At 39.8% G+C, this 27,249-nt stretch overlaps 1 protein-coding gene across 1 annotated transcript in view; it reads left to right on the forward strand.

Moving 5' to 3' along the window:
• LOC137282561 (ATP-binding cassette sub-family C member 5-like) overlaps positions 1-25,434 on the forward strand; it is a 42,150-nt gene extending 16,716 nt beyond the window's left edge. The window contains exons 7-31 of the mRNA XM_067814332.1: positions 211-384; positions 1,073-1,135; positions 2,561-2,645; positions 3,515-3,663; positions 5,269-5,376; positions 5,605-5,722; positions 6,110-6,327; positions 6,860-6,931; positions 7,300-7,424; positions 8,463-8,535; positions 10,337-10,540; positions 11,155-11,332; positions 11,995-12,141; positions 13,024-13,217; positions 14,385-14,531; positions 15,495-15,624; positions 16,440-16,722; positions 18,231-18,417; positions 19,294-19,383; positions 20,021-20,213; positions 21,796-21,955; positions 22,530-22,611; positions 23,231-23,344; positions 23,729-23,893; positions 25,058-25,434. Of these exons, the coding sequence (XP_067670433.1) occupies positions 211-384; positions 1,073-1,135; positions 2,561-2,645; positions 3,515-3,663; positions 5,269-5,376; positions 5,605-5,722; positions 6,110-6,327; positions 6,860-6,931; positions 7,300-7,424; positions 8,463-8,535; positions 10,337-10,540; positions 11,155-11,332; positions 11,995-12,141; positions 13,024-13,217; positions 14,385-14,531; positions 15,495-15,624; positions 16,440-16,722; positions 18,231-18,417; positions 19,294-19,383; positions 20,021-20,213; positions 21,796-21,955; positions 22,530-22,611; positions 23,231-23,344; positions 23,729-23,893; positions 25,058-25,327 (3,729 nt within the window). The 3' untranslated portion in view covers positions 25,328-25,434. The remainder of the gene's footprint in view (positions 1-210; positions 385-1,072; positions 1,136-2,560; positions 2,646-3,514; positions 3,664-5,268; positions 5,377-5,604; positions 5,723-6,109; positions 6,328-6,859; positions 6,932-7,299; positions 7,425-8,462; positions 8,536-10,336; positions 10,541-11,154; positions 11,333-11,994; positions 12,142-13,023; positions 13,218-14,384; positions 14,532-15,494; positions 15,625-16,439; positions 16,723-18,230; positions 18,418-19,293; positions 19,384-20,020; positions 20,214-21,795; positions 21,956-22,529; positions 22,612-23,230; positions 23,345-23,728; positions 23,894-25,057) is intronic.
• The last annotated feature ends 1,815 nt before the right edge of the window (positions 25,435-27,249 follow it).

Here is a 27,249-nt window from a genome sequence, read left to right on the forward strand (position 1 = left end):
ATGTGAAACTTGTTTTGAAATACCACTGATGTAGCTGTGAGATAACTCATAGTGTCAAATTTTACCAGAACTGATACTACGAGTATACTTGTTAGAGGCAGTCAACGTTGTAAAAACAGATGGCTGTTTTTGGATGTGATCGTCAATGCTATTTTAATCGTGTATTGTCAGTATTGTGAACTTCATTATATCTTTTACCTTTTTTTTCAGCTAGTCAATTTATTCAGCAATGATGGCCAGCGATTTTTTGAGGTGATGGTAAATGGGCCGTTTATTTTGTCTGGACCAATCATATTCATCGCTGGATCTGTATATCTTGGCTTTCTGATTGGTCCTTGGGCTCTGATTGGAAGTGCTACCTATATTATTTTCTTTATTGTGTTGGTAAGTTATTTCTCTGTAGCATCAAATTTTAATGATAAAAATGAAATTTTATCAGTTCAAATTATGGTTGTCATATGTTAAATTTTTTACATCAAAGTAGGTGAAAGTTTTAATGAAGTAATATATGTATTTCTGAAAGGACAAGAGATGCTTCTCACATTGATTTTATCACTTTTTAAAACTGTTAATTTTTATTGGCTATATTATTAAATTCCAAAGTGATAAGTTGTCTCACCTTGATCTGTGAGTTAAAAACTAGTAAAAGGAAAAGAATTTGAAATGGTGTAGTGAGGAGACACACATACTTTGTTGGAAAATCAGAAGTATAGTTCTGTTTCCTATTCTCGTCAGTTTCCTATTCTCGTATTGAACGCATGTACTGTTGATATTGCTGATGTGCGACCTCGGACTTATATAACTCTAAATGTGATTTAAAACCAAACACGTCATGAGGTTTTAAATAAAAAATATTATAAGTTTGTTATATACCACTGAATTTGCAACACAGCATGTTTATCTCCTTTCTACTATGACCATGTTGTTTAGATTTAAAAAATATACATACTGTTTTGGAAAATCAGATGTATATATTATGATTATATACCTCTTAACAACTTTAATTTGCCAGTTACAATCAGTATTTACTGAAGTCATGGTAGAATATTAATTTGTGTAATTTGTGTTGCAGAAGTTTGTAGCTGATTTGAATGGATATTTTAGACAGAAGGCTGTAACACTTACAGGAGAAAGGGTAAGTAGGATACAGTTCAACCATAAAAGACCCGTGAAGATCTGGGCTAGAATAGGCCTTCAGCAACCCATGCTTGCCATAAAAGGCGACTTTACTTGTCATAAGAAATGACTAACAGGATTTGGTGGTCAAGGTCGCTGGGCCAGTAGTAAACAATTTAGACACTAGTCTTAAGCGTCCTTTGGAGATCAAACTAAACTTGGGTTTGAGAGTGTGAACATTACAATAACTCACCAAAACTTTTCCAACTTTTGTTGAGAAATAGGATCTGTTTCTATTCTCACCATGCTTGCCACAACAGGTGACTGTGCTTGTTGTAAGAGGCGACTAACATGATCGGGTGGTCAGGCTCGCTGATTTGGTTGACACATGTCATTGGTTCCCAGTTGTGCAGATTGATGCTCATGTTGTTGATCACTGGATTGTCTGTTCCAGACTCAATGATTTGCAAACCGCTGCCATATTGCTGGAATATTACTGAGCACGGCATAAAACTAAACTCACTCACTGAACGACAAAAATTCAGTAGTTCATAATGTGGATTATGGGATTTCCCGATATTATGAAATATTCAAATTCAAATCTTCACAGCAGTTAGTAGCCAATCACAGGACTGGGTGATAGGATATTAATGCAAGTCAGAATATATTTCCATATTTCCACAGCATGTCAGAACATCAGGAATTCCTGTATTTAGGCCCACCCAAAATTTAGCCCATGGGCTTAGATACAGGATTGTTTTCCATATTCAAGACCTTGGGCTTAAATTGGATTTCATTCTTGGGTGTTTTGAAAGCTGTTCCTTACCAAATGTAGAGACTTTGACGCTCTCAATTCTGTCCTTAGAGACGTTGTTTTACATGTCAGTCAGTTCTCTCACAATGGTTTGATGTTTGTATTTTGCTTTAATTAGACTGCAGCTTTACCATTTGCTCACTCAAGAAAAACATTTCACAATGTTCAATTTTGAATTCGTAGTTCAGTTCCTTGGATGAAAGAGCTTAAAAATCCTGATTCTTTTCATTTTTATCAAAATATTGTGCATTTTCAAATTTTAAGCCTTGGGCTTAAACATGGTTAAAATATTTCATCACTGGAACAGTGATTTTCTGTATTTATGCTTGGGGCTTGAATATGGGAATTCCCATTATCACTCAAAAGAAGGGAGAAGGGACCACTGTTATCTTGTGGTGGCTGAGTGGGTTAGATGGCTGACTTGATGCGTTGGTGATTAAGACTTGAAGAGTATGGGTTTGAATCAACCCATCAAAAGTACTAGAATCCAGACTTTACTGAGAAAGTGCAGTTCTAAATATAACATATGAATAATCTCAGTAACTTGCTTTAGTGTTATCTGAATTTTATTCCTCCTTTGAAATGATTTGTTGAACTGTTGCTAGAATACAAGTGTGATGTATGTTGCAGGTTAGCCTAATGACAGAGGTGCTGACGTGTATGAAACTCATCAAAATGAATGCCTGGGAAAATGCATTTTTTGGCAGGATCAGCAGTAAGTAACCCGATAGTTGTACTTACCCTGCATAGATTGATGTTCATGATGTCAATCACTGGATTTTCTGCTCGATTATTTACAGATTGTCCTTATATAGCTGGAACATTTGCTTAATGCAGTGTTTACAACAAACTTAACTTGATAAAGTTCATGGTAAGGAATTTCATGCCAACTTAAGTTTCAGACGTTCATCATAAAAAAAGTTTACTATAAATAGAACAAAACCTAAACACCTATGACTACATGCATATGTGTGTGAAGGGATGCATTGCATTTTGAACTGATGAATATATGATGTATTTCAGTTATGATGGTTTAAGCTGATGTGGATCAGCAACAACTGTGCAATTTTGAAGGGTGCAGACTTAGGGTAATCAATATTTTGGGCATGGATATTCCATAGCCCTAGATACTGCAATTTATCCTTTTGAATTGTCTCCCTTTGCTCTGCAAGGATCTTATAGCTGTACATTTACATCCCAGTTTCACCCAGTTTGTGATCTTTGGTTTGTTGGCACCATACATGTTTGTGGGTTTCCTTTATGCGTTAATGGTTTGGCATTTGTATCACCTTTTTTTTTTGTAATCGTTTAAAAGGAAATACAAAGATAAATACAAAAATCGGAAACTACCATTCCTGTGAAAAATGATTTTTCATTAGTTTTGTAAATTGGTACTTAAAAAAACATTGAAAGTAATATAGGTTCGTCAGACAGCCTACTGGATAAAGTGTTTGCTCGTCATACTGATCTCCACCATGAGTTCAGTGTAGGAAGACAATTTCTGGTTTCCTATAATTTCTATAATATTGTCAGAAGTGTCATAAAGCCATACTCACTAACTCACCACAATTAACAATTTTTCAGATAAACGCTTAGAGGAGCAGAGGGCGCTAGAACACGCCTACTTCCTGCAGAGCGTGATGACGTCACTAGTTCCCATGATTCCAGTGGTGGCGTCGGTCTTCATGTTCCTGTCATACATCATGGCTGGCAATAATCTCACAGCCACACAGGTGATGAAATTGCTGTTGTCAGCTTTGAGAAATAACTGTTTCCTGGATGAGTTTCGTTGTTGTATAAATCTTTGATTCATGTCTGTCATGCTGGATGTGTCACCCATGTGATAATTCCTAATCGAAATAAGCTACCAGAAGCCTTACCTTAATGGACAATAAAGATAAACTGGATGTTTACACACCAATGGAAGCAGTTGCATGTCATGTAGCACATGGCGATTTTGTGATAGGTTATGCTATAGACCATAGTTTCATTCCCCATATCTCTCTCACTTACTCATTTATTTAAGGATTGACTGTGTATTTCTTTCGTTGCATTGAAGTATGAAACTAAAAACCAATGTGCAAACTGTATGAATCCGCGTAGCGGATTCTTACAAAAGTTTGCACATTGGTTTTTAGTTTCATACTTCAATGCAATGAAAGAAATACACAGTCAATCCTTATAATTAAATTCAGCAACAAATACTATACCCTTTCAACAATATTTTCTTTAAACATAATCACATTCATCGAAACAGATGTCTTTGTTACCACCGATTAACATTTCGGTGTAAGAATTCGGTAATGGCGTGACATGACTCAGGTGACTCATTTACATAAAATGACACGCTTACCAAACCATTAGCCAATCAGCATACAGCACCGCCAAACAGCCGTCAGTCAACCAAGCTAACATCGGTCGGCAAATCAGGGTGGAACAACTCAACGTGACACGTCAAAGTTTTAAGGTCAAACGTTTGAATTACTACCTGCAAACTGAAAGAGACAGTTTGAAAAGTGAGAATTGGAAATGAAGCCCAATGATATGAAGTTAGTGGAACTGAGATTGTAGTATTTGCGCAAGTAGAAAGAGGGTGTGATGTGACTGGGATTGCGATGCCATGAACTGATGTTCCAACGTGCGCATGCTCTTGTCGAGGTGTTGCAACGTTATTAACGTTCACAGATAATTTTGAGTTGTTTGTTTATGTTAATCACAATGTATCACTCCAATGTTTACCCAAAGTTGATTAAGGTACCCGAGTGCAAGGGAATTCCCTCGCTGTGTAAAGGTATTCCCCGACATTCCTCAGGTCCGAAAGTAGTCCGGTTCGGTGGGCGTGGCTTATTTTTTTCAGATTCATTGGGAAATGAACTCAAAAGAAATGTTCCCAGTTAACCAATCAGATTGCCACAATTTTAATGAACACAATAAAAATTTAATTATTATGGATTGATTTGAGAATTAAGATTAACTTGTAATTAGTTGTTGATTTACAGGATCCAATCTCTATATGAGATATGTGTTAGAATTGGTTTTTATGATCCATGAGATATGTGTTAGAATTATTTGTCGTAAAAGGTGACTAAAGGGATCACATGGTCAGGCTTTTGGTCACAGTTTTGTATATCAGTGCTCATGATGTCAATCACTGGATTCTTTGTTAGCTACAGACCACAGAACAAAAAAGAAATGAAACAAAACAAGACTAAAAAGCCCTGAAATGTTAAGCTAATTTCTAATGAACAGACTGAAATTGATGAGATACTGTATGCTAAAGATTGAAACAGTGTTCACTCATCGATGTAATATTGTAGTCATGGTGGTGTTTGTTCCAGGCATTCACCATCATCTCCGTCCTCTACTCCATCAGCCTCTCTCTGGCATTGATGGCTCACGGTCTGCGCACGCTGGCAGAGGCATCAGTGTCGACTGGCAGATACAAGGTAGGCAACCATCAGATGTAGTAAACAATATCCTGCCTTAACTGACTTTACAAAAACCTATTGGGTTCTTATTGACTGAACCTTTGAAGATCTGGCTTAGAATTTCATTTGTTTTCTTGCATATATCATGAATAAAAGACATCTGCATGGAACTTATTTAATATTATTCTGTCAACATAGTGGGAGCAAATCGGCAAATGATGTAAGTTTTGTGTCTCTACCTTCTAGGAAGTTCTGATTATGGAGGAGATACAGAGTGTGTGTTCACGGGACGTGACTGACGAGGGCGCTGCAGTCACCTTCGACAACGCCACTCTTGGCTGGGAGTCTGATAATGATGATGATGGTACGATTTGTTAAATGCAATTCTCTACCGGAACATTTCGTGTAAATTATGTTCCCTTTTACCCAAATTTACAGAATGATTTTTCTGAGTTTTGTAAATAATTGTATGTATTGTAAGAAAGGGGAAAAATGTAATTGTGTACCACTTTTTTTGTAGTAAGAGGTGTCGGGATGAGATAGCCAATGAGAATCCTTGAAACTTAAGACTCATGAAACAAATAACTTTAAACACCTGTGAGAGATGGGACTACAACCTGCTACAATATTATGTGTCTCTGGATCTCAGAGGGATAAAAAATATCGTAGAAAAGTGATTTGGGGAATTATAGATTCGTCAAATTTGTGGACCAATTGCAATTGCAAAATTGAAGTACACGTTATTTTTTAGACGATGTATCTCAAGTGGAGGTAATCCCTGGCATCAAGACGGAGGAGATGCGAGAATCGAAGCGGATCAAGATGGAGAGGGCGGTGTCGCCGACTTTTGAAAGTGTGGAGGAGGAGAATGGGGACATTGTGGATGGCAGCTCAGTTGGGCTGTTGGAGAGCGTGTCCGTCATAGAGAGGGCCTCCCAGCTCTCACAGATCTCACTCAGGATTCAGGAGGTAATGATGCTATCAAGATGATGATGATGATGATCACAGTGGAGTTGTTCCTCCACCCTTTTAACTGATGGTAATAGATGACTTATTTGTATCTGGTTGTTACTGCTTGTGTGTTAGTGCTCACGCTTTTAACCATTGGTTTGACTGTTTCCTTACTATTGACAGACTTTGTGATATTGCTAACTGAACCTTAAAACACCCTTCATTTATTCACTTTGCTACAAAGTAGAAGGGACAAAGTACTGTGACTGTGTGTCCCAGTCCACCCAACTGTGGGTACCTCATTAGGATGGGAAAGCCACATTACCTCAGTGGCTGCAAGAGTTGGATCCTCCTCAGGGAGCTGAGATTGGTAATATATTGTACCGCTGAGATTGATATCCAATTATCGAGGTAAAAACAAGGATGGGCTTTGAGCATGCATGATGGATAGACTGAAGTGCTATATAAATACCCATATAATATGATAATAAGTAGACTTACATTGTTTATGGATCGGCCTATATTTTGTAAGTCTGTTTTATTTTTCTAGGGCCAGCTGATCGGAATCTGTGGCATGAAAGGAAGTGGCAAGTCATCCCTTCTCTCAGCGCTACTGGGACGAGTAAGAAATACTTTGACTGCTTAGTAGTTAAGGCATTTGTTCATCAAGATGAAAAACTTAATTCAATTCCCCACATGAGTAAAATGTGTAAAGCCCATTTCTGGTGTCCCCATAGTGATATTGTTGGATCGTTGCTAAAATGAATAAAACGTCACTCACTCACTCACTCACTCACTCACTCACTCATTGTTTCACAATTGTGTATATTGATGCTCATGCTGTCGATCACACGGATATCTGGTCCAGACTCAATTATTAATAGACTGCTGCCATATGTCTGAAATATTGCTGTGTGCAACTTTATGAAACAGCCAAACAAAATTTTCTTTGTTTTTTTTTTTTAACTGACTGCAATATTATGTTCACAGATGCAGCTTCAGGGCGGAAGGGTTGGGGTCAAAGGTCGTGTGGCCTATGTGAGCCAGGAACCCTGGATATTTAATGGCACTGCCAAGGACAACATTTTGTTTGGAAATCAGTATGACCAAGAAAGGTAGCTGTCTTTGTCAGGACTGACCACTTTCAAAACTTTTTGCAATAATGATAAACTTTATGAATTTCATCTTTGAATATTCTGGATGTTACTGAGACATTTTCAGCTGAGGTTACATTGGATTGCAAGTGCATATGTTTTGACAGTTTTGCTGACCATGTCAGTTCTAGAATTCACTTTAGCAAATGATGATTATATTCTTTGTGTCAATTCTGTCATTTCTGGTTAATCAGAAGTATACTGAGAAAGATGTGATTATCCCTCATCCATAAACAAGTGTCCATTTTAGGAATTTAAATGTTTTAGAATTTATGACAAATTAAAGCAATGTACTTATATGTTCTTATGTTCCTGTGTAGTCCATGCTTGTTGTCAGTTGCGGTTGGGTAGCTTAGTGGTTAAAGCATTGGCTCATCACACTGAAGACTTGGGTTTGAATCCCGACATGGGTACAATGTGTGATGCAGGGTGAAACCAGGCTCAGTCAGTACTTGTTTTAAGAGATGAATAATTGTGACCAAATGGCTTCAGTGTGTGACAGTGCGTTGTGGGTAATCATGAACATATCTGCTAATGCCATCAGCCACTGGTTTGACTTGTCCAAATTTTGTTTTCTTTTCCCCACAATTCTTTTTTATCATTCATCATGCTATAGGGGCAGGGTGGTGGGGTAGTCCAGTGGTTAAAGCGTTTGCTCATCATGCCGAGGACATGTTTTCTACTCATTTTAGGTACCGCCAACCGTTCTGTTGCAGGAATATTGCTAGAAGTGGCATAAAACTAAACTCACTAATTGTTTTAGAGGCAGTGATGTTTCTGCAAAATTTGCAGTTCAGTGCGACTGTCTCCTCGCTAACCGAAGCTTTTTTGTATGGTTTCCACAGATATGACCATACTGTCAAGGAATATTGCTGAAGTGGCATAAAACTAAACTCACTCTCTCTTTTAGAGGCAGTGTACTGATTGTTCTACAAAATCTGCAATCCCATGCAACTGCCCCCCCCACTAACCCAAGCTTTTTTTGTATGGTTTCCACAGATACGACCATATTGTCAAGGTCTGCTGTCTGGAGAAGGACTTTGACACTTTTGGTGCTGGCGATGGCGTAGAGGTAAAGAGACTCAGAAATGGGCTGGATCGGATAAGATGGGTGCTGTAGCTGGATGGGGTCTGTGGAGGGCCGGGGTACCCAGTGTAGGCTGGGGATGGGTAAGGATGGGACTTTGGTCAGGTGGATCCTGAGCAGGACCTTGGTACCCACAGGACAACTGGGACCCATGTACTGAAAGTAATCCTGGATGTGGTAACTCAGGTACACCTGGACCCGTGTACCCTTTCTAGTGCTGGGATGGTTATCTCTGGTACCTGAGTCAGGTGAGCCTGGAGTAGGGCCTGGTACCTACAGGACAACCTGGACCCGTGTACCCTTTCTAGTGCTGGGATGGTTATCTCTGGTACCTGAGTCAGGTGAGCCTTGCGTAGGGCCTGGTACCTACAGGACAACCTGGACCTGTGTACCCTGTGTAGTGCTGGGATGGTTATCTGTGGTACCTGGGTCAGGTGAGTCTGGAGTAGGACCTGGTACCTTCAGGACAACCTGAACCTGTGTACCCTGTGTAGTGCTGGGATGGTTATCTCTGGTACCTGGGTCAGGTGAGCCTGGAGTAGGGCCAGGTACCTACAGGAGAACCTGGATCTGTGTACCCTGTGTAGTGCTGGGATGGTTATCTGTGGTACCTGGGTGAAGTGAGTCTGGAGTAGGACCTGGTACCTACAGGAGAACCTGGACCTGTGTACCCTGTGTAGTGCTGGGATGGTTATCTGTGGTACCTGGGTCAGGTGAGTCTGGAGTAGGACCTGGTACCTACAGGAGAACCTGGACCTGTGTACCCTGTGTAGTGCTGGGATGGTTATCTGTGGTACCTGGGTCAGGTGAGCCTGGAGTAGGGCCAGGTACCTACAGGAGAACCTGGATCTGTGTACCCTGTGTAGTGCTGGGATGGTTATCTGTGGTACCTGGGTCAGGTGAGTCTGGAGTAGGACCTGGTACCTTCAGGACAACCTGGACCTGTGTACCCTGTGTAGTGCTGGGATGGTTATCTGTGGTACCTGGGTCAGGTGAGTCTGGAGTAGTGCCAGGTACCTTCAGGACAACCTGGACCTGTGTACCCTGTCTCGTGCTGGGATGGTTATCTGTGGTACCTGGGTCAGGTGAGTCTGGAGTAGTGCCAGGTACCTTCAGGACAACCTGGACCTGTGTACCCTGTGTAGTGCTGGGATGGTTATCTGTGGTACCTGGGTCAGGTGAGTCTGGAGTAGTGCCAGGTACCTTCAGGACAACCTGGACCTGTGTACCCTGTCTCGTGCTGGGATGGTTATCTCTGATACCTGAGTCAGGTGCATCCAGAGTAGTACTGGGGATTCACTGGAAAACCTAGACTCATGTACCTTGTATAGAGCTGTGATTCGTAACTCAGTTACCTGGACCCACAGGTCTTCCTGGACCCATATACCTACAGTAGTCCTTGATCAGATAACGACACAACAGCTGGGTGGTCTAGCCTAGTGGATAAAGCATTCGCTTGCCACCACTTCATTACCACTTCGAGCTATAAATACATGTTCAGAATCCCTCTCTTTAGGTAAACAGGATTCCTCATATGCTTGTATAATAATCTCCATGTACTGAAGGGACGATGGAGTAGCCTATGGTTAAAGCATTCACTTGCCAGCCGAAGACCCTGTTTTGGTTCCCACATGGGTTGGAAGTGTGAAGCCCATTTTTGGTGTCCCCTGCTATGATGTTGCTGGAATATTGCTCGAAGTGGCATAGAACTAAACTCACTCACTCACTCATGTATCCTAAGATTAATTTATCATCAATTCACACGTTTTATAACTTATCATTTCAGATTGGTGACCGAGGTCTGACACTGAGTGGTGGTCAGAAACAGCGACTGAGTCTTGCCCGAGCCTTGTACAGCAACAGTGATGTCTATCTGCTGGACGACCCTATGTCTGCTCTAGACGTCCAGATTGGCAGAGACATATTTAACCTGTGTATAAAAGATTTGTTGAAAGAAAAGACTGTGTTGTTTGTTACACATCACTTAGAGGTAGGTTGAAAGTTTTTTATAGATAAACTGAGAGTTTTAAGGTGGATTTGTCCAGTGTGCTTGTATACCAAAATACACAATGATGACCCAGTTTGTGAATTAAAGATATTTTTGAGATGTCAGTCTCTTTAATCGTTAAAATATTTTGAAGTTAATTCTTAATATTTCTTCACCGAATGAAGTTAAAATGACTTCATTCTAAGTGGCAATGTGTTCCAAATCAGTCACACACACAATCTTTGGTTCTATGTTAACTGACGACAGTGAGGTAGCCCTATGGTTAAGGTGTCTGCTTGTCACACGGAAGACCCAGGTGAAGAAAAGTCAGTGTATAAGATTAGCCACTAAAACTTGATTTCTTCATAGTAACCAGGGAAGGTGGAGTAGCTTAGTAGTTAAAGTGTTTGCTCATCACACCAAAGTACTGGGTTCGATTTTGTACATGGATACAATGTGTGAAGCTCATTTCTGGTGTCCCCCATCATAATATTGCTGAAATATTGCTTAAAAGCAATGTAAAACCATACTCACTCACTTGATCTGAATTTTGTTAAAAGTCGTGTGAAAACCCTGATCATTCGCTTTCTCATGTGTGTCTCATGTTACTGTTTCAGTATCTTTGTCGCTGTGACTATGTCATCTACATGAAATGTGGGCGTGTCTCGGAGGCTGGTGTCCATAGCGACCTGATGAGTGATGGTGGCGACTACGCCGATCTGCAGCAGCTATACCAGAGCAAGTATGATGAGATTCAGAGGGAGAGAATTAAAGCTGCTGTTGCAAACAGACAAGGTAAGTAGAGGATATTGGAATTACACTTGATTAACAGTACAATAAATCTCTCAATACTCTCAGGGCGATTGGGTAGCTTAGTGGTTAAAGTGTTCGCTCATTACACTGAAGGCCTGGTTTCGATTCCCCACATGGGTACAATGTGTGAAGCCCATTTCTGGTGTGCCTATTTCTAGAATATTGCTACAATCTGCTTAAAACTAAACTTAACGACTCTCACTTTTGTCACCTGTGGGTTAAATGTTCAGATAGATGAACATTCCAAGATGACAGATGATATAAATGATATTTAATTCTCTTGTCCTTAATGATCTGAAAGATTATTTGTGTAGTGTATAGTTTTCAATGACTCACAGTGCATTTAGATTCTTACCCATCAAGACCCTGGTTGCTATTGGTCTTCAGCTGCCCACAATTGTTGTAAAAGGCAACTAAAAGGGTTGGGTGGTAAAGCTTGATGACTCGATGGAGATTTGTCATCATATCCCAAATGTGCAGATTGATGCTCATGCTATTGATCACATTATTGTCTGCTCCAGACCCGATTATTTACAGACCGCCATTTAACTGGAAAACGGTGCAAACTAAACAAGAAACAAACAAATAAGTAAGATTCGATTTATCAATTCCTGAACCATGTTCTCAATCCTCTTGTCTGTCAGAAAGAATTACTCCACAACGAGGGTTTTCTCGGGCTTCCAGAAAATTTCTCAACCGTCACCTGAGTCGTATGTCAACCCGTGAGGGACTGCAGCCTCAGTTTAGTATTATATCCAATGTATCACATGGTCTGGAAGACTATGAATATGGTACGTATTCACCTTTGGTGTCTTCTCCATGGTCATCACTCTCCTTATCACAGACTTCTTTACAAGAGACACAACTTTTTCATTTTGGTCACTTAATAATTTTGTTGTAACCTTTTAAATGCAGGCAATTTTCTTTTCTCTCAAAAGTGAACATACTTTTTTTTTCACAAATTACAGTGAAATGTATGTATTCGTCTGTATCATGCAAAACTGTGTTCCACAGGAGATATCACCAGCAATCCTCGGATATTTGATATTTGTTAGTTGTTATTTATTAACTTGTATTGATATATTTGATATCAGTAGACTTTTAGGTGAGATTCTCTGTTCCACTGGATGTCATGAACTCTTCTGAGACTCATGAATACTGTCCTTGACCTTGAGTGTGAGTCATGAATATTATCCTTGCAACCAACTTAGTAATCTTGATGTCACACACAGCTTGCACTGGACCTCACGAAAGAATACTGATATCACTTCCTACTCAGGAATATTGATATGAACTCCCACAAAGGAATAGTGATTCTGCCTCCTGCTGAGGAGTATTGACCTTTCACAAGGGAATACTGACTCATGCACCACTTCGGAATGTTGATTTTTTATATGTGATGTGTGTATGTACGTGTATTTGATCATGCATGTAATCGAATCAGGAATAAACATACTGCCTCCACTATAAATACCAACAAGTAGCAGATTTCATTATAAAAAAAATAAATATTCTGTTTTGTGTTTCAGTGTTTCTAATCCTAACGAAACTTTTATGACATATATTTTGTACAATTTGTTAGTATTTTGTGAACCCATAATATATTTGGATTGAAACGATACCTCTGACAATGTATTCGGAAATAAGTAGACGTTTTGTTTGTTTTCCTTCAGTGGACATTGATGATCTAGTCTCTGCACAGGACGTAAACGACAGCCGAGTGTCGGTGTACATATACCACAAATACATCATGGCTGCTGGTGGATACTGTGCGATGATGCTCATCTTCTTCAGTTTCATACTGAGTATTGGCATCCAGACTGCTGCCACCTGGTGGCTATCCTACTGGTTAGACCAGGGTGATGGGGTGAGTACTTGAAACCTTATGTTCGTCACCTTGTTCTAAAATTAGAGTAACTTTCATTTCTGGAGTGGTGAGCATTTCATGCATACTGTCTGACAAAAGAACGTATACCTGAATGAGTGAGTGAGTGAGTGAGTGAGTGAGTGAGTGAGTGAGTGAGTGAGTGAGTGAGTGAGTGAGTGAGTGAGTGAGTGAGTGAGTGAGTGTAGGTTTTCTTCAGCAATATTTTGGTTATGTGGTGACACTCTGTAAATAATCGAGTCTAGAACAGTACATCCAGTGATCAATAGCATGAGAAGCGATCTGTGCAATAGGGATATAATGACATATGTCAACCGAGAAGGTGAGTCTGACCACCCGAACATGTTAGTCGCCTTTTACGACAAGCATGGGTTACTTAAGATCAATTGTCACCGAAATCTTCATGGGTTAGAGTTTGAATATACATACTGAAGCATCACTTAGTAACATTTGTCTGAAATCTAGCTCTAAATTCATTCATCTTCATCTAAGAAATGCAGGGTGGTGTTGAAGCCTAGTTGGTGAATCACTCACACATCTTGCCAAAGATGCCTCTTTGATTTCCAGTGTACAAGAAGTAAAGCCCTTTTCTGATGTCTGCCACCATAATAGTGCATGAATGTTGCTAAAAGCATGGCAGTCTAAACTCACTCAAAGAAAAAATGTGGGATTTATCTGTGTTTCTAATTATCAAGATGATGTCTGTACATATCAGTGACAGTGTTGTGAGCAGATTGTGCCGATCGATGTCAACAGATTGCTGTGTGATTATGCAATGTGAATGGTTAAATATGTAATCATGTAGCCAAACATGCGACTGAGTATGGAAAAGTTGAAATAGTCTTGCTAAAACCTGTCTGATGACACTGAGCTTCAGGGCCTAGATTTTCGAAGCTCTCTTAGCGCTAAGATAGATGTAAGTTGATGTTAAGTTATGGCACTTATGACTATCCAAATTCTAAGAGATATTTGAAAATCTAGGCCCTGTACTCAGGACTGACCTTCTCGCTCCAAGTATGTGAAGTTCTAGCTTGTGTGTGCCAGCTTTTATACACCATTGCCATGGTGATTACACATTGAGTAAATTAATTAGTTAAAATATCGGAATTGCTCTGTTGATATCTAATGATATATTTTTGGTGTTTACAGAACCACACCAAGTTGTTTGACAACTCCACTGGGTATATGGGCAATGTGTCGGAGAACCCCGATGTGGATGCTTACGCACTTATTTACGGGTTGTTTATTGTCTCACTGGTTGTAGCTGTCGCCATCAGAGGGGTCATCTTCATGAAGGTCAGTATGTGTCTGCCTGTTACTTTCTGTTTGTCTGCCTGCTTGTTACCGTCTGAATATGTGTCTGGCTACCTGTCTGCTTGTTTGTGTGTCTATTACCATCTGAATTTGTGTGTGTGAACCTGTTTGTCTGTTTCGGTTTGTGTTTGTTATAGTGTTATGTGTGTTTCTGTTAACCTGTTATCACCTGTTTGTGTTTGTGTGTGTCTCTTATTGCCCCATTCTCTCTCTGTTTCTCTGGGCGGTGGGGTAGCCAGGGTAGCCAAGTGGTTAAAGCGTTCGCTCATCACGCCAGAGACCCAGATTCGATTCCCCACATGGGTACAATGTGTGAAGCCCATTTTCTGGTGTCCCCCGCCATGATATTGCTGGAATATTGCTAAAAGCGGTGTAAAACTAAACTCACTCTCTCTCTCTCTCTCTGTTTCTCTTTCTCTGTTCACTTTCGTTCTCTTTCTCTTTCAGTCTCTGTCTATCTGTGCCTGTCTGTTTCTCTTTCTTTCTCTGTCTGTCTCTCTCCCTCTCTCAATCTCTCCTGCCTGTTTATATAAATCTGTCTCTCTCTCAGTCTCCCTCTGTCTGTCTGTTTGTCTGTCTATCTCATTCTTATTGTCTGTTGGTTACCTTCAGTCTGTCTGATGTTCAGTGAATTTTGACTGGGTGAAGATGGGGTCAACAACAAGACTTCAGCAACCCCATACTGAAACATCCTTGTCATTAGGGTGACTGTTGATTATCAAGGTGGACGCTGCGGCTTTGTTGATGCATATTTTGGTTTCATAAGCTTTGTACGTTAAATACTAAATTGTTTGTCCCAGATTAATTACGTACAAGCCATGTCATAGTTGGACTATTGGAGAAAGTCACACTAAATAACCACCAAATGTGAATCAGGATATGTATCAAATTGTCTCTTTGACAGGTGTAATAGTATTCCATTAAACAAGTGTCTTCTTCTTTCAGATAATGTTGAGGGCCAGCAGTCGTCTCCATCAACAGTTGTTGAAGAAAACAATCAAGAGTCAGATGAAGTTCTTCGACACGACCCCGCTCGGCATAATACTCAATAGATACGCCATGGACATGGATGAGAGTACGGTTTATTCATCATCTCTGTTTACTTCAAGTTCCCTAAAGTGGCAGGTGCTTGATGGAGACATGGAAGATTTACTCCAGCTTGAGGCATTGCGGAAACAATAGAGGCTATATAGATGAGCCAAGTCTTTCACATGTATTAAACATTCTTCATGTATGAAGCCCATTTCTGGTTTCCCCCTCAGTGATATTGCTGGAATATTGCTGAAAGTGGTGTAAAACTAAACTCACTTTAGGGCTCATGAGTGGCTGGTTGCTACTGAACTCTGATCCTTAACTCATAGTCATGGTCAAGGTTATGTGCTTTTTAAAGGACAGAGTATGGTTCAGGTCCAAGTTGACTTTTTCAGTAAAGGTCCAGACGGTGTAACTGATACCTTTAGGAAAAATTCTAAAAAATATTTGATAGATGTACAGCATTGACTAATCAGAATGACAAACTGATGGTCAATATATGTGAATAAATTTTGCCAGGATGTCCAACTTGACAGGGGTCAAAGTCTTGTTCCTCATTCCTCAAATCACTCGAAATCTCTTGCCTTTGTTAAGACAGCTGTGGTGTTATAGCTGACAAATATATACCTGCATGAATGTTGAATGTATTTTTGTTTATTTTCATAACATATATTTTTCCGGAATGTGTATGTTATTTATTTTTTATTCTAACATAATGCAATGTATATAAGATTCTTTAGGCTTATACTTTATGTTTCTTATGAAAAACAGTATGAACTTAATTTTGCATCTAAATCATTTTATGGAATGTTTGTATGACAGGTAATCCTATTATTTGACTGTTCTCCTTTCTTTCAGTTGATGTTCGGTTGCCGTCTAACTGCGAGCTCTTCCTGCAGAATGTGTTCCTTGTGTTGTTTGCCCTTGTGATGATTTCTGTCGTGTTTCCGTGGGACCTGCTTGTGATTCTGCCTCTTGCCATTGTGTTTCTTGTGTTGACTGTTGTGTTTGCTCCAGTCCTGCAGCAACTCAAATACATTGACAATGTCACCCGCTCGCCATACCTTAGCCACCTTGCTGCGTCCATTGACGGAATCTCAACTATTCATGTATTTGGGCAGTCTCAGCGCTTTATTAGACAGTAAGATATTACAATGTTGTCATAAGATGGTTTAATATTGCATAGACTTCCTAAATGGGATATACTTTTTGAACCATGTTAAAGATCTTCTTGTTTAAGATTGTGTGTTTTACTGGCAAACAAGGATAAGTTGGCCTGGCGCAGAGAATGTGTTTACAAGAAGCAGGCGGTGCACATCAGTGAGCAAACCCATTTGGTTTGTGAAAGGGAGAGCAGATGTAGGCTAGTGCAGGTGCATGACAGTGAAATTGAATCCCTGCATTGCAGGACATGCCTTGCTCACATGATGTGATCACATCTGATCATGGACAACCTAGGGAACCCCTCGCTCACAATGGCAAGCATTAGTGGGCGGCTCTGATACCTGCGAATATGGGTCAGTTGTCAGGTCGAGGGCCAACTTACCCTTGTTTGTCAGTAATACCCACCAGCAAGATTAACTACAGTGGAAGCTGTCACAACCGGCAGCTGTCCAATCTGGCAAGTTGTCAACACTGGCATGAAATCTCAGTCCCGTCTTAATCTATACCATTTATCATCATTTAACAGCTCGGCAATCTGGCAGCTGTCATTCCCGACGTTAGCATGAAATGAGACTCTTGATTATGTGTTGATACAATAAGTGGGCTTGATGTGTATTGTCACCATTTAATCCTGTGTTGAAACTACATGATTGCCAACAGAGATAGTTGAATCTGAGTTCGCTATGGGTATACTTATACATGTACTTACCAAGTACGAGTTCAAATATTTGAATTATGTTATCAATGTGTGCAGTGGTTGAGAGAACTGAATGATACAGCAATGTACGTTAGAGTGACAAAACTGATTCAGTTCTAGTTGTAGATAAAGTGTCAGCTCAACAAACAAGCGTGTTGTTTAAACTGGATTATTTCTTCAGTCCTGATGACTGCCGTTTCAGACAGCTTCCTCTGAAAAGTCATGGGAGTCCTTAATGAGTCCTTAACTTCCTTTGTGTAGTGTACATAAGGAAATCTGGTTGCCTTAATCTGAAAGGGCCTTGTCATGGAAAGCCATCATATAGCTAATGTGGCTGTATCACCAATTCTGGACACAGGCTTATGACTTGATCGATTCATTTCATTGTGTCCCACCACAGACTGAGGTTCATGTTGTCAGGATTGTTTCGTCCAGGAATGATTATTACCACCATCATACTGCTCAAAACTTGCTGAGTGCAGCATTAAACAACAAATCAAACTGAATCAAACCAACACATTGGCCTCTATCCCCATCATTAGTGTGGATAACGTTTAAACAAATGTTATGTAACATTGCCTTGTTACATAATATATGAATAAACAAACAAAACCGTGGAGAGAAGACATATTCATCATCCTGAGCAATTTTCTCATATTGATGATCTGGACAAATGTTCTACATGTTTTGCATGACAAAATAGTCCTTAATAAACTAAAGGTCAGCTATTTACATTGGTGAATTTGTTTGATTCTAGGTGTCATTATATATATATTTTTTTGTTTCAGATTTTGTGATATGTTGGATAAAAACTCACTGCCATTCTTCCTGTTCTATATGGCCAATCGCTGGCTTGCTCTCTTTCTTGATCTTATGACGATTGCTGTGATTGGTGCTACAGGATTTCTAGTCGTATTTACTCTGGACTCTGAGAATTCAGCAGATGCTGGCTTAGCCCTTTCGTTTGCTATTCAAGTAAGTAAATCTTTTATTGCCCTCTGGTTCAATCTGTTATTGATTTCCAAGTAAATTTGTTAAAGACCTCTATGTAAATCTGTTACTGATCTATGTGTAAATCTGTTATCGACCTCTATGTAAATATGTTACTGACCTCTATGTAAATCTTTTATTGACTGCTATGTAAATCTGTTACTGATCTCTGTGTAAATCTGTTATCGACCTCTATGTAAATATGTTACTGACCTCTATGTAAATCTTTTATTGACTGCTATGTAAATCTGTTATTGATCTCTGTGTAAATCTGTTATTGACCACTATGAAAATCTGTTATTGACCTCTGTTTAAAGATGTTACTGACCTCTATGTAAATCTGTTATTTGCGACTATGTAAATCTCCTCTAAACAGGAGTTCAGAAAATGTTATAAAAGGGCAGGGCAAGTTTCTTTAACAAAGTAACTTGTCTTGACTAATGACTGACCCGATGATTTTATTATTATTAAGGGTTCTATCATAACTCACTTCCACTTCTTTTATCTTGCCAAACTTGCCAACACAATTGTTGCAGTGGTACCCTGTAAGAGGTAGAAGGTGTTCTTGTATATATATTTTTGGAAAGTTTCAAACCTGTCAGTTTGTCTGTACAATCTTTTTCCCTAAATCTGAGTCGCACAGCGAGAAAACCTTTGTGACTACGGATGCGATCTTTGTTGCCACTGGCAAGCTTGGTTGTAACGACTTTTCTGATTGGCTACTGTGAGAAGGCAAAGTCAGAAAAGGGAGGTAATAAAAGTATAGGCCTGAGACTCAGCCTGGAGTACTAGTGGAGATGTTTTGGAATGTATACCCTGGAGATTATCGAGGATGCTCCTGACTCTGCCTCTATGCTACAGATCACCAGCCTGCTGCAGTACACACTGAGACTGTGTGTGGAGACCAACTCCAGGTTTACATCGGTCAAGAGGATCCAGGACTACATCGAGGTGGGTCAACATGTGGCTGGACATTCTAGGAGATTATCAGATATACTGAACAGCAAAAGGAAAGCAAGTTTCGAAAAAAATCAAATCTCATAAAAGTATAAAACAATGACAAAACCCGCCCAGAATTGCATTTCATTTGTTGTTCAGTATAGTTTCATTTTCTATGTGTGACTAAAATCTTATCTTGATTAACTTGTAACTTATGTGAACATTTATGTCACATGATTCAGAGTTATGTCCCTTTAGTCAGTATTTTACACTAGAGAACTGAGTGAGACACAATAATGTTGAGTGGTATTCACGTTTATTGTATTAATCTACAAGATACTTGATGACTTCTACTTGCCTTAATAGGTGGCGTGGTAACCTAGTGGTTATGGTGGTTGCTTGTCATGCTGAAGAAGTGGGTTCACTCCCCCAAATGGTCACAATGTCAATTTGCTGGAATAGTGTTAAAAGTGGCATAAAACAAAACAAACCTCACTCACTCACTGAATAAATCTATGAACTATTGTCACTGCTTTAATAAAGGTAAGAAGGGAGATAACTCAATTATCAATTCTAGCAAAGTTTCTATGACAGTATACCACAACTCAAAAAAGAAGCATTGTCAGTTACCCACCTTGACTCTTTTCAGAACCTGCCAGAAGAGGGCAGCACTCCAGCTGGGGAAAACGGAGACATTCCTGATGATTGGCCATCGCAGGGGCAAATCCGGTTCCGCAATTACAACATGAGATATCATGAAGGACTTCAGCCCTCCCTAAAAAAAATATCCCTGAATATCAGTACCCATGAGAAGATTGGCATTGTGGGCAAATCCGGATCAGGTAAGCTGCTCCATTAATGTGTACCCATGGAGATCAAAGTTAAGATTGGTCAGCAGCAACTCATGCTTATTGAAAGAGGTAATTACAGGATTTTAAAAAATCCCATTGCCCAATGCACGGGACAAGTCAGTTTTCAGTCAGATTACTTGTCCGTGGACTACTAGATAATTTCCACTCATGGTTTCAAACTCTAAATAATCTTGGATTTCATTTGATATCTGCTGATAATGAAGCTGTTAAAGTTTGCAAAGTAGAAAGTGTAATTATCACTTTTCCATAAATAGCCCAGTAAACCATTTACATCAAGCATTGTGTCATAAAAATTAGTCAGGACAAGTTCAAAATATTTTGAACAACTGTATTAACAGGATCTTGTGGTCGGAATGTTGATCACTCTGCTACATACCTGAGTATTAACAGACAGTCAGCATATATGGAATATTGCTGAGGGTGGTGTTAAACAACAAACAGACAATCTAACAGTGATAAAATCAGGGCAAGTGGAAAATTAGTCAGGACAAGTTCAAAATATTTTGAACAACTGTATTAACAGGATCTTGTGGTCGGAATGTTGATCACTCTGCTACATACCTGAGTATTAACAGACAGTCAGCATATATGGAATATTGCTGAGGGTGGTGTTAAACAACAAACAGACAATCTAACAGTGATGTGCCTGGCCATGTGTTGTTTATAGACTTAACTGACAACCACTTTTTTCTCACTTAGACAAATTGAATTATCTTACCTCACACATGAATGTCGCTTTCTGATTGGCTAAACGCTATTCTATTATTTTCAATGTACCCCGCTTACAGGCGATGCATTATTTTCAATGTACCCCGATTACAGGTGATGTATTATTTTCAATGTACACCGCTGGGAATTCCGAACTCTTCTGGTGCTTCATGGTAGTACTCCTTTGTCTTGAAAAACATTGAATCATGCATGAAGCATGGAAATTACCGATGTTTTGCGATTGAAAATCGATGGAAGGGAGATAACTCTAAATCTGTTTACCCTGTGTCTGCAAAATGGCGATTTGCTTCTCATTCAACAGAAGTGCTTCAAACAGTTCAAAATTCAGGTGTTTGGTAAGATAAATATGTTGTTCACTGGTCCCTCGGGGGTCATGGGCTCATGTACCCTCAAGGTTTGTTTATGATTGGCTAACAAACCTTGAGGGTACATGAGCCCATGACCCCTGAGGGATCAGTGAACAACTTGAAATATAGCAATTGGAGAAGGAAATCTTATGACTGAGTGCAGTGTTGATTTGAAATGATTTTGTCACTTGATTTGTTGTCATTTAGACGACATCATCTAGGGCCTACAGTACCTATGAAACAATGTAAAGTTTTCAAGAATTACAACTACTTACGCCAGACCCATAACAGCTGATAATATTGTGATATTAGATGTGTGAGATGTATCAGTGAGCGTGCATTGATAAGCCTCAATATATAACACTATTGATGGGTATCAGTGTGTGTTAATTGCACTTATTGTAAATTAAGGTTTATTTTTAAGACTGAAATGTAAATGTGATATCTGTCTAAAATTGATGGACATTCCCCAACAGGGAAATCCTCACTGGGCGTCGCTCTCTTCCGGCTTTGTGAGACAACATCTGGAGCTATTGAGATTGATGGGAAAAATATCCGGGATGTCAAGTTGTCGGATCTGAGGTCAAGGCTGTCAATTCTGGTTCAGGATCCTGTGTTGTTTGTGGGAACCATCCGGTGAGTGATGATTGTCTGTGTCCATGTTGGCTTAGTGTTAAAACAGACTGGTGTACCCCTTTCAATGAGTCAATTGTGTAGATGGATAGTCAGGATGTTGATTACTGGATTGTCTGGTCCAGACTCAGATGTTTACAGACCATCACCATATGGCTGTACTGCAACATATGGTACCATATGGCTGGGTTAAGCAACAGATTAGCAAACAACCAACCAACCAACCAAACAAAACAAGCAAACAGCCAAAATACTTCCAGTGATAAAGTGATCCTTAATATTGCATGTTAGACACACCCTTGAGTTGGGGTATTGCCCAAATTTCCAAGCCTTATTAGATTTGAATATTGGATTTTTTTTTAGGTCATCTCAAAATGGACAATAAAAACTGTATATCCCAAAACTGCCATGTTTGGAATACTTCTGTTTCCTGCTACATGTGTAAGTCAGGTTGGGTGGCATACCTGTAAGGCTGATACTGTCTAGTGCAGACCAGAGGCCTTTGAAGTAGCCGGTGGATGAGCCTTTGGTTGAAGACCATAACACAAACGAATCAAAATTTATGCATGTCTTTCAGATACAACCTTGATCCTTCCTGCCAATGTCACAACGATGCAGAGATGTGGGAGGCTCTAGAGAAGTGCCACATCAAGCAGAAGGTCTGTCACATAATGTCTCACTGTCATTCAATATTTGTATGTGTTTAAACTGGACAGGTTGAAAAACTCTGTTTCTGTTTTATGGATTGCCTCCCTTGATGTCTCACTATCACTGTGTCAGGTTTCACGACATCAAATGTTTTCCCATAGATTTCTATAATAAAGCTATATTTTTTAAAAAAGATATACAGGCTATTAACAACCATTCTATGTATATAGGAGTACAGTCTGGCCTTTAAACTACAATAAAACACAAATTCTGCCCAAACTTGTCCACCAATTTTTCCTAGCACAGGAAGCAGAACACATCACCCATCCATTCTGCACCAAATGTCAACTACTTGAAAATATCTGTGAACACATAAGCATAAGTCATGGTGATAAAAATGACCAAATACATAAAATTGTGGTCGATTTTAATTACTGGATGGATGTGCTTTTAAAACACATAAACCTCACTATTTACACTATTACACTATTTCGTCCAATCACAGCTGTCACAGGCCTCTGTCCGTTTGAGTTGTTTCAATACGGTCCTCGCTCAGGGAACATGCGATTCTAATATAGTGTAGTGGAACCTGTCACTCCCAGGGCAAGTAACTCTGTTACTGTTTTACAGATTGCCTCTCTTGATAAGCAGCTGGACACACAAGTGGATGAAAATGGCCGCAACTTCTCTATGGGGGAAAAACAGCTGCTATGTTTAGCTCGTACTCTTTTGAGACATACAAAGGTTAGTTATGTAACATCTGAAGTGCATCATGAATATGCATATGCATGTGGACCTCACCAATCAGTAATGTGTGGAGGCAAGGGGGTAACGTAGTAGGGAAGAATTTGTCATACTGAAAACCAAGGTTTTGATTCCCCACGTGGGTACAGCAAGTGAATCATGTTTAGGGTGTCCACATTTGTGATATCACTGGATTATTGCTAAAAGCGGCTTAATAACGGAATTGTTTTGGTATTAAAGAAGAAATGTTCATAACACTATTGAATATCAGTAGCTCCTTATATTAGTTTAAGAGACCACTTAGTAGAAGCCTGTTCTTTCGCTAATACATACAAGAGCTGTTGTATGACAAACTATTGTACAGCTTTGATATGCTGTGTTCAGATACTGATCCTTGATGAGGCTACAGCTGCAGTGGACACACAGACAGAAGCTGTAGTGCAGCAGACTATCAAGGAGGCCTTCAAGAACTGCACTGTGCTCACCATTGCTCACCGACTCACCACAGTACTGAACTCAGACAAGATACTGGTCATGGATAGCGGCAGGGTAATTGTATGCAGTGTGAGTGGTTGAGTGGGTGGGTGAGTGAGTATGTGAGAGGATGATGGGTGATTGGTGAGAGAGTGATGGGTGAGTGGTTGAGTAAGTAATGGGTGAGTGAGTGAGTGAGTGAGTGTGTGGGTGGGTGAGGGGTGAATGAGTGAGAGGGAGAGAATGACTGGTGAATGAGTGGTTGAGTGATGAATGGGTTTGTGAGTGAGTGAGCGAGTGGGTGGGTGATGGGTGAGTGAGAGAGTGAGACAGTGATGGGTGAGTGAGTGGTTGAGTGAGTAATGGGTGAGTGAGTGAGTGGTTGAGTGAATGGCTGAGTGAGTGGTTGAGTGAGTAATGGGTTGGTGAGAGTGAGAAAGTAAATGATCGGCTGACTGTTATTGGCTTGTTGTTCAATGCTGCATTCAGCAATATTCCAGTTATATGGCAGCGGTATAGAAATAATTGAATCTGGACCAGACAATCCAGTGACCAACAGCATGAGCATCGATCAATGCCTTTGGAATACAATGACATGTCAACCAAGTCAGCGAGTCTGACCACGCTATCATGTGGTTGCCTTTTGTGACAAGCATGGGTTGCTGAAGACCAATTCTAACCTGGATCTTCACGGGTGATTGACTAAATGAGTGTGTGTGAGTGAATGGATGACAGTGAAAGGTTGACTGTGTGAGTGAATGAATGACAGTGAAAGGATGGCTTTGTGTAGTGAATGGATGACAGTGAAAGGTTGGCTGTGTGAGTGAATGAATGACAGTGAAAGGTTGGCTTTGTTAGTGAACGGATCACAATGAAAGGTTGGCTTTGTTAGCGAATTGTTGACAGTGAAAGGTTGCCTTTGTGAGTGAATGGTTGAGAGTGAAAGATTGGCTTTGTTAGTGAATGGCTGAATGGGTGAGTGATTTTGACTGAGTGAGCGAATGGTTTGATGAGTAAGAGTGGATGGTGGGGTGCATCCTTCAGCCTTTGTTTGACCACCCAGGACCTTAGTTTCACATATTGATCTGTCAAAATCAATTGTGTAGTATTTCTTATGGTAATTCTTCCCAATAGGATATTTGAAAAAAATCATCCAAATATTGTACACTACAGTGAAGTAATATTCATATTTTGATCAAATGATCACAGTTTCACTAACAACATAAATTTGGGTTTCAGAACGTAGAATTCGATGCTCCTTCACAACTTCTGAGAAAGAATCATTCAAAGTTCAAGTCGATGGTGGAAGCTCTGAAACCACAGTCCCGGGATTCCAACATGGAGGAATCTCTAACAGAGCAGCTGATCCGAGCAGAACTAGCACGTCTGAAAGAAGCAGACGCAAACAATCACATATCAGACTCTTACATATCTCCCCCACCGACAGAACAGGCAAGGGAGCTAACTCCTGATCAGGAAGTTCATATTGTTGATGAAAGGACTAGTTAGTTTACAGTGCATAATCAGTGGAGGATTGATTGGGATTTACTGCTTTAACTTGGACACCAACGAACCCCGAATTGTTCAGATGCTTTATACTAGGGTTTGTGTTTGCATTGCAGATACTGTGTTTGAAGGTGACATGTTTTATTGTCAACTGCCTTCATATGTTTTCATCTGAGATTTGTCACAGTGTGTTACTTAAATCATTGACTTTCAGTCAGTGTGTCCTGACGGTGTTACATTTTTCAAACACAGATTGAATGCTTTTAGGTCACGAATAGCACCTCTGTTGGGTCACAGGTGTTTAGATTTGCTCAGATGTATGTGATTGGTCACATGTCATTATATGATGTGTGATTGTTTTCTAGATGATTATTTTGAAATATCCTGACGATTTGTTGATGGGCCAGTAGTAAACAATTTAGACACTAGTCTTAAGCGGCCTTTGGAGGTCAAACTAAACTTGGGTTTGAGAGAGTGAACATTATACAATAACTCGCCAACAAGTAGTCACACTTTAGTTGAGAAATAGGATCTGTCTCTATTCTCACCATGCTTGCCACAACAGGGGACTGTGCTTGTTGTTAGAGACGACTAACAAGATCCGTTGGTCAGGCTCGCTGATTATGGTTGACACATGTCATTGGTTCACAACTGCGTAGATCAATGCTCATGTTGTTGATCACTGGATTGTCTGGTCCAGACTCGATTATTTACAGACCTCCACCATATAGATGGAATATTGCTGAGTGCGGTGTAAAACTAAACTCACTCGCTCACTCACTATTCTCACCAACTTTGCCATCAAACTGCGGTGTTGTCAAACTCGAGTTTGACATGTGAAGTGTTGTAAAAAATTGTATTGTTCAGAAACAACCATTCGCAGTCAACGACATTGTTATGTGAGGTTCTGGTTGTCTGGGTAACCCGACCAACCAAAGGGCATCACTCACTGACACCAAAGTTTGACAAGATGTATTTCATGATTGAAAATGTGAGTTTGACAACTTTTAGTCTTTTATTAATATGTGATGTCAAACTTTAATTTGCCATGTAGAGCCTGCCTAAAATATGAGATGTGCGAAACATCATCTCAAAGCAAATGGCCATTTAAATTATCTTGGCATCCAACTGTAGAAGTCTAACTCACATAGTGCATGCAAATTAGAGATTTTCACATAGAATACATGACTGCAGATGACCTTGAGCTAAATGTTTGATTTTTGTATTTGTTACTCTTTGCAAAGATGGAAGATTTGTAAATATATTTCAGCATTAAAAATTGGGTCAGTGGATCAAACAAACACTGATATCTGGAGTAAAACCTGTGCATCTTGAGTACTATACCAAATTCGAGTTAATTAGTCTCTGTGTCTGGTGTTGCACCTTCATGTAAAGTGACAGTCACTGCATGAGAGACTAACATGTCAACTAACAATTTACCATGTGTGTACTCACAGATTCTGACTGGTATTAGGGGAGATGGAGGTAACCCAGTGGTTAGAGCGTTCACTTAACTCACCAAAGGCCCAGGTTTGATTCCCCACACGGGTACTATGTATGAAGTTCATATCATTTCACCGTGATATTGCTTACATTTTGCTAAGAACAGCATGAAAACATACTAGTATTGGGTGACAGCAGCATTGATTAATGAAATTAGTTCATTTGACAAAGTGGAGACAGAGTCTCACATAAACTGCTTAAATATGTTGTGTGTATGTTGTCCGACAGCTCTATAACATGGTAGAGTGCTTGTTTTACAGCATAATGATAGTGTGTGAAGTTATGACAACATGTTTTGATAATACTAACAATAATGCATGAGAGTGAAGGTGTTTTGAAACATACCAGATGTTGTGATGAAACAAGACTGATGTAACACATCTAGCACAAACACATTCAGCATTTAAAGATTTAAAACAGTA

Source organism: Haliotis asinina, chromosome 4 (assembly GCF_037392515.1).
Source record: "Haliotis asinina isolate JCU_RB_2024 chromosome 4, JCU_Hal_asi_v2, whole genome shotgun sequence".
Classification (NCBI taxonomy): Eukaryota; Metazoa; Mollusca; class Gastropoda; order Lepetellida; family Haliotidae; genus Haliotis; species Haliotis asinina.